At 35.3% G+C, this 12,068-nt stretch overlaps 2 protein-coding genes across 4 annotated transcripts; both read left to right on the forward strand.

The window, feature by feature from the left end:
* The first annotated feature begins 842 nt into the window (after positions 1-842).
* Positions 843-11,522, forward strand: LOC132186658 (serine carboxypeptidase-like 7). Of its 3 annotated transcripts, XM_059600647.1 has the most exons (15): positions 843-1,040; positions 1,120-1,265; positions 1,520-1,596; positions 1,695-1,817; positions 2,343-2,445; positions 2,528-2,565; positions 2,822-2,923; positions 3,071-3,157; positions 3,247-3,396; positions 3,476-3,547; positions 3,625-3,743; positions 4,247-4,360; positions 4,439-4,484; positions 10,027-10,085; positions 11,458-11,522. In XM_059600647.1, exons 1-15 carry the CDS (start codon positions 901-903, stop codon positions 11,462-11,464), a joined length of 1,383 nt encoding a protein of 460 aa, XP_059456630.1. In that variant the 5' UTR covers positions 843-900; the 3' UTR covers positions 11,465-11,522. The 3 variants fall into 3 exon arrangements, with proteins under 3 accessions (XP_059456630.1, XP_059456628.1, XP_059456629.1); XM_059600645.1 differs by lacking the exons at positions 10,027-10,085; positions 11,458-11,522 and adding an exon at positions 4,560-4,829; XM_059600646.1 differs by lacking the exons at positions 10,027-10,085; positions 11,458-11,522 and adding an exon at positions 4,560-4,829 and having other exon boundaries at positions 3,074-3,157.
* LOC132186659 (serine carboxypeptidase-like 1) lies at positions 6,420-8,378 on the forward strand. The gene is made up of 6 exons (XM_059600648.1): positions 6,420-6,558; positions 6,636-6,781; positions 7,038-7,114; positions 7,213-7,966; positions 8,049-8,086; positions 8,361-8,378. Exons 1-4 carry the CDS (start codon positions 6,470-6,472, stop codon positions 7,378-7,380), a joined length of 480 nt encoding a protein of 159 aa, XP_059456631.1. The 5' UTR covers positions 6,420-6,469; the 3' UTR covers positions 7,381-7,966; positions 8,049-8,086; positions 8,361-8,378.
* Positions 11,523-12,068: the final 546 nt, after the last annotated feature.

The following is a 12,068-nucleotide window of genomic DNA, read 5'->3' on the forward strand; positions in this document are numbered from 1 at the left end:
TAATTTTGTTTTTAAAATATATAATATTTTATTATTATTTTTTTATTAATGAGACAGGTGTCCTATTTATGGCCTCATGATTTTTTTAAAGAGATCCTGACCATTAACTACACATTTTTCAATCCAAAATGAATTAGAGAGGATTATGTTCCAAAAACAATGAGATATCATCTCCTCCGAGATGCCATTTGAACTCATGCCCTTCATTACAAGATCCTCTACAATTGAAGTGCACGAATTGCTCTACAATTGAAGCTGCCGATAAGCTGGCTATAAGGCCCACTTACCCCAAGTAAGTGAACCCTAATCACGGTGGAGAGGCCACTGTCGGCCAGGAGTGGGTTAGAGGGCTTTTTTTTTAAAAAAAAAATTTATTATTCTGTTTTATATTTTTTTAAAAAAATTTAAATAATAAAATATTATTTTTTAATTAGTGGGACACGTGGCGGCTTGTAGAACATTGGATGAGATTCAATGGCTAAGATTTAAAAAAAAAAAAATGATGGACAATTCCCTAACTATTGCAGGGAATCCCGATTCCCTCTTTAGGGATGCCTTGTTGGGGACCTTAATTCCTACGATAAGTCATAAAATATATTATATATATATTTTTTCTTATCAACTTAAACTTTTAAAATAATTAGTAATTTATAAATAGTATCTGGACAATTACCCTATAATATTTGGCTTAATAGGACAATAGGACAAGGGAAGATTTAGTTTAACAAAAGGCAACTTAAAGGAGCCCACGTGGTCGTTGATCCGTGTACCACCTTGCTAACATGCGACAAAAATTAGTTAACAAATGGACACTCTTGGGCACCTGGACAGCCATGCAAACTCTAGTGAGGGGCTTCATATATTCCTACAAGTGTACACCAAGAGAAAGCAACTTACAAAATGGCAGCAGCCACCTATTTCAGGTTTGTATGTTTCCAATTGATCCTTCTCATGCTTCTCCCAAACCCTGCGGTTCCTTTCTCCATTATCAAGTCTCTGCCGGGATTTTCTGGTTCTCTGCCCTTCAAGCTTGAAACTGGGTGAGTATATATATCATTATGCTGTCTTTGAAAGATTCATATTCAAAATCAAAGAAAGATTCTAAATGCATGTAAGCAGATACATCGGGGTGGGTGAGAAGGAAGATGTGCAATTCTTCTACTACTTTATTGAATCTGAAGGGAACCCCAGAGAGGATCCCCTTATGCTCTGGTTCACTGGTGGCCCTGGCTGCTCTGCCATCTCTGGACTTGCTTTTGAGATAGGTTGTTTTTTCATTTCTTTATAATGAGATACCATCAAATATGTATATTAATTCTTCATTCTTAGGCTCTTATCCCGCCTCTCTATTGGGTAACCCCTCTTTGTCCAGACACCCCAATTATAGGGCTGCAACAACAAAGAACACCATTTATAATGCAGCTCTACTAGTTCCTTGATACTGCTGCCATGTCTTCATCCTAATTGAGTCTCCGGTGGGCGTTTGAACATGTTATTTACATGCCTTTTTCTTCTTTAGGTCCTTTACAGTTCAACTTGGTGGAGTACAATGGCAGCCTACCAACTTTGGCATTGAATCCATACTCATGGACTAAGGTAGATGCACGCAATTTATTGACTTTGTGCTTGCTTGCAGATTCTCCTTCTTCCCTTTTCCTGACATTGTTGATTGGATAATTGTGAAACATACCTAGGTTGCCAGTATAATTTTTGTAGATTCACCTGTTGGCACTGGATTCTCATATTCAACGAGCATGGAAGGTTCCAAGTCCTCAGATACAATACATGCCAATCGAGGTTATGATTTTTTGAGAAAGGTGCAACATCAACCTCAATCACGTTCCATTTCATACAAAGAATAAATACTAGAAACCACATTTTTATTTACTTTATCCACTTTACTAATTTGGCACTGTCAAGCCCGTTAAAAAATTAAAAATTAAGGAGTAATTGGCCATGCCACATCAACAAAGTGAGATAAAAATGTGATTTATAATATTGCTTCTTACAAATGCCAAGTAAAATAGGAATAATAATTGATAACTTGGTGATGTGAAATTTGACATGCCTAGTATTTGATTCTTCTTTACCATTATGTTTGTCCATATGGTGCAATTAGAATTCTCAAATACACCAACAACTCCTTTACAATTCTTTTATACTCTGTAGGCACGAGTCAATATGTGATTGGAGTCATGCTAGCCAGTAAAAAAAAAAAGTAACACTATCAAATCACATGCTGACACATGTCAAAATAAATTTTATAAAAGTTGTACGTCTAACATTAATTTTGTAGTCTATAAATTCTCCCTTATGCCCATAATTTCGGCCTTGTTAAGCAGTGGTTGCTTAGTCATCCCAATTTCATTGCTAATCCCCTATATATCGGTGGTGAGTCATATTGTGGCATGCTCGTTCCGATCATTGTTCAAAAAATATCAAATGGTAATGATAAACATATCCTTCTTTGAATGCCTCCATTGCTTCTCTTGATTACAAAAATCTCCAATTAATTATGATTTTGCAGGTATTGAAGCAGGGTACAAACCATTGCTCAATCTTAAAGTACGTGATCTAATACCAATTCCAGATTCTTGCTATTCCAATAAGAGAAATATTAAAAACCAAATTTTTATTTCACAACTGTCATATAATGTTGATGTTGTAGTCTCAATTAACCCTTGGATTTTTTTTCTTTTTTTAACAAGGACAAATCCAAAGGTTGGTTAAGATTACCACATCAGCATTACGAATTAGTTGTTAGATAAAAATGTAATTTTTAGCATTACTCATCTCAGTAACGTTCTAAAAACTATTTCAGGGTTATGTGCTTGGTAATCCAGCAACTGATCGAAAATTTGATGACCATTCAAAAGTTCCATTTGCTCATCGTATGGCAATCATTCCTGATGAGCTTTACAAGGTTATTTGGTAACATCCCTACTTGTAGAATTCCGAGTGCAACTTAAAAATCCATCGCCTACAACCTTTTTGTTTTCCTTTGTCACTAATTGCCTTAACTCTGCACATTTCACTGTAAAAAGTGTCAGTCATTTTGCCTTATTCTCAGAAGGCTAAAAGGAGTTGCAAAGGTGAGTACATAGAGATAGACCCCAGCAACATACAGTGTTCAAATGATCTTCAAGCTATCTCAAAGGTAACTAGACCACCCACTGTTTTCCATTCTGACAAAGACCATTCACACTATTGTGTCTGCATTATTGATTAGATTTTTTGCTTATATAGTGCACTGAAGGGTTAAACCATGCGCACATCTTGGAGCCTAGGTGCCCTCCCCAGTTTCATCCATTGAATAAGATCGCTGAAAATCGAAGATATCTTATAGAAAGATATGGAGAGTCCTATAAACCTGAATTTCATCAATTTGGGTGTAGAGTAAACCCTCGCCTTTCTCTTATCATAGGTCTGTTTAGTATTTGTGATGATATGAATTACTGATTGCCTAATATTACAGAACTATAACGATTTTCTCTGCAACATATGGGCAAATAATAAAAGTGTCCAGAGAGCACTTTATGTGAGAAAGGTAAGACATGCTTTCCTCAAAAGAAAGATATTCATATAGGATGTTCCCTTACTATTGTTTTTGACTATGAAAATCAGGGAACAATAGGTGTATGGATACGATGTAACAAACACTTACCTTACCAGAAGGATGTTGAGAGTACTGTAAGCTATCATTTTTATCTCAACAGCAAAGGTTATCGAGCTCTTATATACAGGTTTGATCACATACCTATCTGCCCATTACTCCATGTTCTATTTGCAAGCAGCACCAAACTGCAACAGGACAAATGAGATGTCATAAGTAGGGCTTACAAACCCGACATGAACCCAACACGTAATTAATAAGTTAGAGTTAAAATGGGCCGAGTTAGAGTTAACCTATATAGTTTTATATCCATATGTTGACACGACCCGAACCTGACCTGAGGACTAATAATTTTTTACATGACGTGCAAATCTGATATAAACTTAACATGAAGTTAGCGCGTTAAAGTTAAGAGGTCTAACCCGTTTGATTAAATAGGTCGGGCTAGGGTTAGCCTATATAGTCTTATACGTATACCTCAACATGACTTAAATCCAACACAAGAACACGAATTGTCACCCTTAGTTAGAAGTGAGTGCAATATTCTAATTGGCAACTCAAATTAAGAAGATTAAGTTGGGCAAGTCAAAACTGAGTGCTAATAGCCTAATACTATACACACCTGTTCTGCAGCGGTGATCATGACATGTATATTCCATACTTGGGAACCCAATTGTGGATCAAATCTCTAAATTTGTCCATTGTTGATGAGTGGCGGCCATGGCTGGTAGATCTTCAAGTTGCGGGGTAGGCAGTATGTTACACAGATGTGCTTAACAATTTAGGGTTCTATTACAAGTTGTGACTGTTGTCGTTTTTATGCAGATTCACAAGGGGGTACTCAAACCACCTCACATATGCGACTGTAAAGGTAAGAATGCTATTCTAGAATAAATGTCAAGCCGAGTGAAAGTGAGTGGAATTTTAGTTAGTATGGCTTGTGCAGGGAGGAGGTCACACAGCCCCAGAGTACAGACCTAAGGAATGCTATGCCATGTTCAAAAGGTGGACTTCTCAAGCACCACTGTAAACACTTTTTGGTACCAGCTCCAGATAGCAGATGTGCTTGAAATTGCTAATAATTTCCACTTAAGTGACCATGATGTGCTTGTTACCATGTTGCCCCCTTATCTTTTTCTTTTCTTTGTTTTGTTCCTTTGTAGTTGCTGCTTTTCTTCCTGTTTTGTTTGTTTGTATTATTTGCTCAGAAAACAAAAATCTCAGATCATCTGTAGCAATGGTTTCTCTATTTTAGCTATCCAAAAAGCAAAATTCTCTACTTCACCTACTTAATTTTTCATTAGACATTCCTTCAAAACTCTCTCTATTATTTTCTCTACTTTCTTTAAATATTATATATCTTTCCATCGATAATATTTTCAAACATTCTTTTCCCAACAGCCATTTGATCCATAAATAAACCACTAGTCCCTAACCAGCTCATAGAATGATTAGAATCCATAAACATAAAAAAAATTTCCAATTCAACCAAACAAGAACGATCAGAACCTAGAATTTAGTTCAGCTTCTACTTATGAATTACCACATCATTCATGCAAAAATAACACCCAAGTAGGAAATGTCATAAAGGCAAATAAAATAACATCTTTGAAGACAATTCAAAACGTGCACCCAAATGAGCCTAACACACCTATTTTGACTTCTCAGCATCCAAACATGGGATAATGGAGACTGGAATCAAGACCCAAAAACCATTCTTAAGTTTATCCAGAACAATCAACAGGAAGAAGCAGGATAATTAAAATCTCGATCCGATCTAGAAAAGTTATGCAAGAATTGAGATACATATGCAAGAATTAATTTACATTGAAGATCAAAGAAAAAGAAAAAAAAAATCCTTCATTTTTGAATCAGAGAGAGAACCTGAAGAAACTGGAGATGTGGAGGATTAGTTGAGGTGCTCCTTCGAAAGTAAACATTCAGAATGAAATTACCACAAGTTAAAATCGTACTAATTAACTAATGTTTAGGTAAATTTTGTCTTAAAAGTTACTTTTTTATTTTTTGACTATCTACTTATTTCAATACAAACATTCATCTTACTTTTTAATTATTTTTCAACTCTAATAAAATATTTTATAATATAAATTTTGTCAAATTTATTTTATTTTTATTATTTATTTCAATTTTTCAAATGGAAAAAGTAACTTTTAGTTTTAAATTAAAATATAGTTTTGGTTTTAATTTTCATAAATTTAGAATTTAAAACTAACATATTTTTTTTTTATATTATATAATTTATAATTTATATATTATTTATTATGAGTGACATGTGTGGTTATATAATTTAATCTGACGTGACAATGAAGCCTGTCAAGATTTTGAAGAAAGTTAATAGTAAGAATTGATTTGTTAAATTTGCATACTCTATGAAGCTCGGAGAGAATCAACATCACGTCGTCGTCGTTCAATTCAACGTCGTTTTGAATTCAACTCCTCAAGCAAGTTCAACATCGACCAGATCAAATGCAGCAATCAAGATTCCAAAATCAAACGTAAAATTTCATGCGTACATTCTGTCAAACACTTTAGATGCATCTTGTTACATAATTCTCCAGTGAACTAATCACTCGCTTAATAGGATAATAAGATAAGTGATGATTTAGTTTAACAAGAGGGCATAAAGGAGCCCATGTGGTCGTTGATCCATGTACCACCTTGCTAACATGCGACAAAAATTAGCTAACAAATGGACACTCTGAGCAGCTGGACAGCCATGCAAACTCTAGTGAGGGGCTTCATATATTACTAGTAGTGTACACCAAGAGAAAGCAACTTACAAAAATGGCAGCAGCCACCTATTTCAGGTTTGTATGTCTCCAATTGATCCTTCTCATGCTTCTCCCAAACCCTGCGGTTCCTTTCTCCATTATCAAGTCTCTGCCGGGATTTTCTGGTTCTCTGCCCTTCAAGCTTGAAACTGGGTGAGTATATATCATTATGATGTCTTTGAAAGATTCATATTCAAAATTAAAGAAAGATTCTAAATGCATGTAAGCAGATACATCGGGGTGGGTGAGAAGGAAGATGTGCAATTCTTCTACTACTTTATGGAATCTGAAGGGAACCCCAGAGAGGATCCCCTTATGCTCTGGTTCACTGGTGGCCCTGGATGCTCTGCCATCTCTGGACTTGCTTTTGAGATAGGTTGTTTATTTTTTTATTTTTTTATGTGTTTATAATGAGATACCATCAAATTTGTATATTGATTATTCATTCTTAGCCCCCCTCTGTGTAGGGTAACCCCTCTCTGCATGCAATCCAGACACCCCAATTGTAGGGCTGCAACAACAAAGAACACCATTTATAATGCAGCTCTACTAGTTCCTTGACACTGCTGCCATGTCTTCATCCTAACTGAGTCTCCAGTTGGCGTTTAAACATGTTATTTTGTCTTCTTTAGGTCCTTTACAGTTCAACATGGTGGAGTACAATGGCAGCCTACCAACTTTGGCATTGAATCCATACTCATGGACTAAGGTAGATGCACGCAATTTATTGACTTTGTGCTTGCTTGCAGATTCTTCTTCTTCCCCTTTCCTGACATCGTTTATTGGATAATTGTGAAACATACCTAGGCTGCCAGTATAATTTTTGTAGATTCGCCTGTTGTCACTGGATTCTCATATTCAACGAGCATGCAAGGTTCCAAGTCCACAGATACAATACATGCCAATCAAGGTTATGATTTTTTGAGAAAGGTACAACATCAACCTCAATCACGTTCCAGTTCACACAAAGGATAAATACTAGAAACAACACTTTTATACACTTTACTAATGTGGCATTTTCAATCAAGCCCCGTTAAAAAATAAATAATAAAATAAAAAATCAAGGGCGAATTGAGAATGCCGCATCACAAAGTGAAATAAAAATGTGATTTATAATATTGCTCCATACAAACGCTAATTAAAATAAGAATAACAATTGATAACTTGGTGATGTGAAATTTGGCATGCCTAGTATTTGGTTCTTCTTTACCATTATGTGTTGTCCAAATAATGATGGTGCAATTAGAATTCTCAAATACACCAACAACTCCTTTATGATTCTTTTATACTTTGTAGGCATGGGTCACTACGTGATTGGAGTCATGCCAGACAATAAAAAAAATTGATATCATCCAATCACATGCAGACACGTTTCAAAATAAGTTGTATGAAAGTTATAGGTCTAACATTAACTCTGTGGTTTATAAATTCTCTCTTATGCCCATAATTTCGGAGCAATGGTTGCTCAGTCATCCCAATTTCATTGCAAATCCCCTATATATTGGTGGTGACTCATATTGCAGCATACTCGTTCCGATTATTGTTCAAAAGATATAAGATGGTAATGATAAACTTATCCTTCTTTGAATGCCTCCATAGCTTCTCTTGATTACAAAAATCTCCAATTAATTTTGATGTTGCAGGTATTGAAGCTGGGTATGAACCACTACTCAATCTTAAAGTACGTGATCTAATACCAATTCCTCAATTACATTGCTACATTCTTGCTATTCTAGTAAGAGAAATATCATAAACTACAATTTTATTTTGCAACTATCCTATAATGTTGATGTAGTAGTCTCAATTAACCTTTAGATTTTTATTTTTTTATTTTTTAACAAGGACAAATCCAAAGGTTAGTTGAGACTACCAAATCAACTTTATGAGATAGTTGTCAGATAAAAATGTTGTTTCTAGCATTACTTATCCTAGTAACGTTCTAAAAACCGTTTCAGGGTTACTTGCTTGGTAATTCGGTAACTGATTCAAAATTTGATGACAATTCAAAAGTTCCATTTGCTCCTCGTATGGGAATCATTCCTGATGAGCTTTACAAGGTTATTTAGTAACATCCCTACTTGTAGAATTCCTAGTCCAACGTAAAAATTCATTGCCTGCAACTTTTTTGTTTTCCTTTACCACCAATTGCCTTAACTCTGCATATTTCACTGTAAAAAGTTACAGTCATTTTGCCTTATTCTCAGAAGGCTAAAAGGAGTTGCAAAGGTGAGTACATAGAGATAGACCCTAGCAATATACAGTGTTCAAATGATCTTCAAGCTATCTCAAAGGTAACTAGACCACCCACTGTTTTCCATTCTGACAAAGACCATTCACACTATTTTGTCTGCATTATTGATTAGATTTTTTTGCTTATATAGTGTACTGAAGGGATAAACAATGGGCACATCTTGGAGCCTAAGTGCCCTCCCAAGTTTCATCCATTGAATAAGATTGCTGAAAATCGGAGATATCTTCTAGAAAGATATGGAGAGTCCTATAAACCTGAATTTCGTCAATTTGGGTGTAGAGTAAACCCTCACCTTTCTCTTCTCGTTGGTCTGTTTAGTGTTTGTGATAATATGTTACAGAACTATAATGATTTCTTTGCAACATATGGGCAAATAATAAAAGTGTCAAGAGAGCACTTTATGTGAGAAAGGTAAGACATGCTTTCCTCAAAAGAAAGATATTGATATAACATGTTCCCTTACTACTATTGTTTTTTATTATGAAAATCAGGGAACAGTAAGTGTATGGATACGATGTAACAAACACTTACCTTACCAGAGGGATGTTGAGAGCTCTGTAAGCTATCATTTTTATCTAAACACCAAAGGTTACTGAGCTCTCATATACAGGTTTGTTCACATATCTATCGGCCCATTACTCCATGTTCTATTTACAAGCAGCACCAAACAACAAAAGAACAAATGAGATGGTATAAGTAGAGCTGACAATTTTTGACATGACCTGCAAACTTTATATGAACTTAATATGAAATTAGCGAGTTAAGGTTAAAATAGACAGGGTTAGGGTTGACTTATATAATCTTATACCCATGTGTCAAATGGGTTAGTCATCTTAAGATTAAGAGGTCTAAACTATTTGATTAAATAAGTCAGATTCGGGTTGGCTTATATAATCTTATATCTATACCTCGACATGACCTAAACCCAACACACGAACACGAATTGTCACCCATAGTTATAAGTGGGTGCAATATTCTATATGGCTTGTCAAATTAAGAAGATTAAGTTGGGCAAGTCAAAACTGAGTGCTAATACCATATATACCTGTTGTGCAGTGGTGATCATGACATGAGTATTCCATACTTGGGAACCCAATTGTGGATCAAATCTCTAAATTTGTCCATTGTTGATGAGTGGCGGCCATGGCTGGTAGACCTTCAAGTTGTGGGGTAGGCAGTATGTTACACAGATGTGCTTAACAATTTAGGGTTCTATTACAAGTTGTGACTCTTGTCATTTTTATGCAGATTCACAGGGGGGGTACTCAAACCACCTCACATATGCGACTGTAAAGGTAAGAATGCTATTCTAGAATAAATGTCATGCTGAGTGAAAGTGAGTGGAATTTTAGTTAGTATGGCTTGTGCAGGGGGGAGGTCACACAGCCCCGGAGTACAGGCCGAAGGAATGCTATGCCATGTTCAAAAGGTGGATTTCTCAAGCACCACTGTAAACACTTTTTGATACCAGCTCCAGATAGCAGATGTGCTTGAAATTGCTAATAATTTCCACTTAAGTGACCATGATGTGCTTGTTACCATGTTGCCCCCTTATCTTTTTCTTTTCTTTGTTTTGTTCCTTTGTAGTTGCTGCTTTTCTTCTTGGTTTGTTTGTATTATTTGATCAAAAGGAAAAAAAATCTCAGTGCATCTCTAGCAATGGTTTCTCTATTTTAGCCATCCAAATAGCAAAATAGGCCTGTATTTGGAGTTCCCCTAGGGCTGGTAAAGGTGAAATGGGGCCACCATAGCCCAATTGAGTGCTCTACCTCAGGCCATAAACATCATAGAGACAGACTCTACTGAAATTAATGCACTCTAGAAAGGGATGCAATCAACATCATTTTAACCATTCAAAATCCGAATCTCTTTAAGGATTGGAACTTTGCCTCAATTATTTTAGATATCAACTTTTTCTTACTATCTTTTTATAGCTGAAAAGTTAGTGCAGTTTCTAAACGTGCTAATATTTGAGCATATTTGTTAGATTGATGATTCATTTCTAACCTAATGTTCGGAAGCATTACCAATTGTTTTCCTATTCTTTTTTTCATTTGGATTTAGAATGGGAAAGATCTCTCATTGTAACCCTTTTTTCATTCGTTTATATATATATATATATATATATATATATATATAGTGATGATATTATTACCGGTGTGCATCAAGGATGCACGCCGTTGAATTTTTTTTTTTTTTTTTTAAAAAAAAATAATAATAATAATAAAAAAAATTTACGCTGTTGATGCACGCCGGCGTAAACTGTATCATCACTCATATATATATATATATATATATATATATATAATCAATCTTGGTTGGCCTTTAAGTCTTTAACCCCTAGCCATAAGTCATATTTATATTTTATATATTTAGATATTATTTATTATGAGTGACATGTGTCATTATGTAATTGAATTTTACAGGGAGACTAATGAAATCTATCAAGATTTAAGATGAAGGTTGACCGCACGAATTTGTTTGTTATTGTTGCATTCTAAAGGAAACTCTCATAATATTATTATACTTGATGGAGCTTATTACAAATCAACGTAATTTTATTTTTTTGAAATTAAAAACATAAGTGGAGTGAAAGTTGAAAATGTTGAAATGGAGGGAAAAGTTGTTTTAATAAAATATATTCCAACATTTTTCCAATAATCGCGTGCTTTCAATATACATAGGAGTCGGAACTATGTATACGCTATTAACGCTTCACTTTTCCTTTCACCTCAAAAACTTGCTATTTCGCAAAATGGGTCTCTCTTCATTTCGCCGGCTCCAAATGCTTTATCCGTCAGACTCTGATGAAGATTTGCTGATGATACTTACAACACTTGCTATGCAAAAAAGATCGAAAAGGCAGAGAGAATCAACATCACGTCGTCGACGTTCTATTCAACGTCGTTTTGAATTCAACTCCTCAAACAAGTTCAACATCGACCAGATCCAATGCGGCAATCAAGATTACCAAATCAAAGGTAAAATTTCATGCGTACGTTTTGTCAAACACTTTAGATGCATCTTCTTACACCCAAAATTGACATGAGAATTTCGGGTTTTCTCTCTTAGTCTTACATATTCATTCACCAAATACAATGATGAACTAATTCCACGAAATCGAATCAACCAGAAAATCAAAACATTTTGATCGAAAAATTCACTCCTCGTCTTACTGATTTCCCTTCCTCTTCATTCGATTTCCGCCGCTCTCACCAAGTCCTCCTGCTTCTTCCTCTTTCGACCGTTCGACGATTCTTTGTCCATTTGTCTTGATTTCCCAGGAATTTTCTTCGTCTGTAGCAGTCGTTGTCTTTGGTAAGGTTGTGTGTGAGAGAGAGTGTGTGGCTAGTAGTATTTGGGCCGTAACTGTCTAACAGAATCGTTCCGGTTTCCCACAAAACAGCTTTTT

Source organism: Corylus avellana, chromosome ca7, assembly GCF_901000735.1.
Source record: "Corylus avellana chromosome ca7, CavTom2PMs-1.0".
Lineage (NCBI taxonomy): Eukaryota > Viridiplantae > Streptophyta > Magnoliopsida > Fagales > Betulaceae > Corylus > Corylus avellana.

Excerpts from the sequence above, each read along its gene's own strand:
- LOC132186658 (XM_059600645.1), top strand. The coding sequence starts at position 901 with ATGGCAGCAGCCACCTATTTCAGGTTTGTATGTTTCCAATTGATCCTT. Across the intron at positions 1,818-2,342 it reads GTTATGATTTTTTGAGAAAG|TGGTTGCTTAGTCATCCCAA; the intron begins GTGCAACATCAA and ends CTTGTTAAGCAG. Across the intron at positions 3,158-3,246 it reads ATCTTCAAGCTATCTCAAAG|TGCACTGAAGGGTTAAACCA; the intron begins GTAACTAGACCA and ends TTGCTTATATAG.
- LOC132186659 (XM_059600648.1), top strand. The coding sequence starts at position 6,470 with ATGCTTCTCCCAAACCCTGCGGTTCCTTTCTCCATTATCAAGTCTCTG. Across the intron at positions 6,559-6,635 it reads CCCTTCAAGCTTGAAACTGG|ATACATCGGGGTGGGTGAGA; the intron begins GTGAGTATATAT and ends GCATGTAAGCAG. Across the intron at positions 6,782-7,037 it reads TGGACTTGCTTTTGAGATAG|GTCCTTTACAGTTCAACATG; the intron begins GTTGTTTATTTT and ends TGTCTTCTTTAG.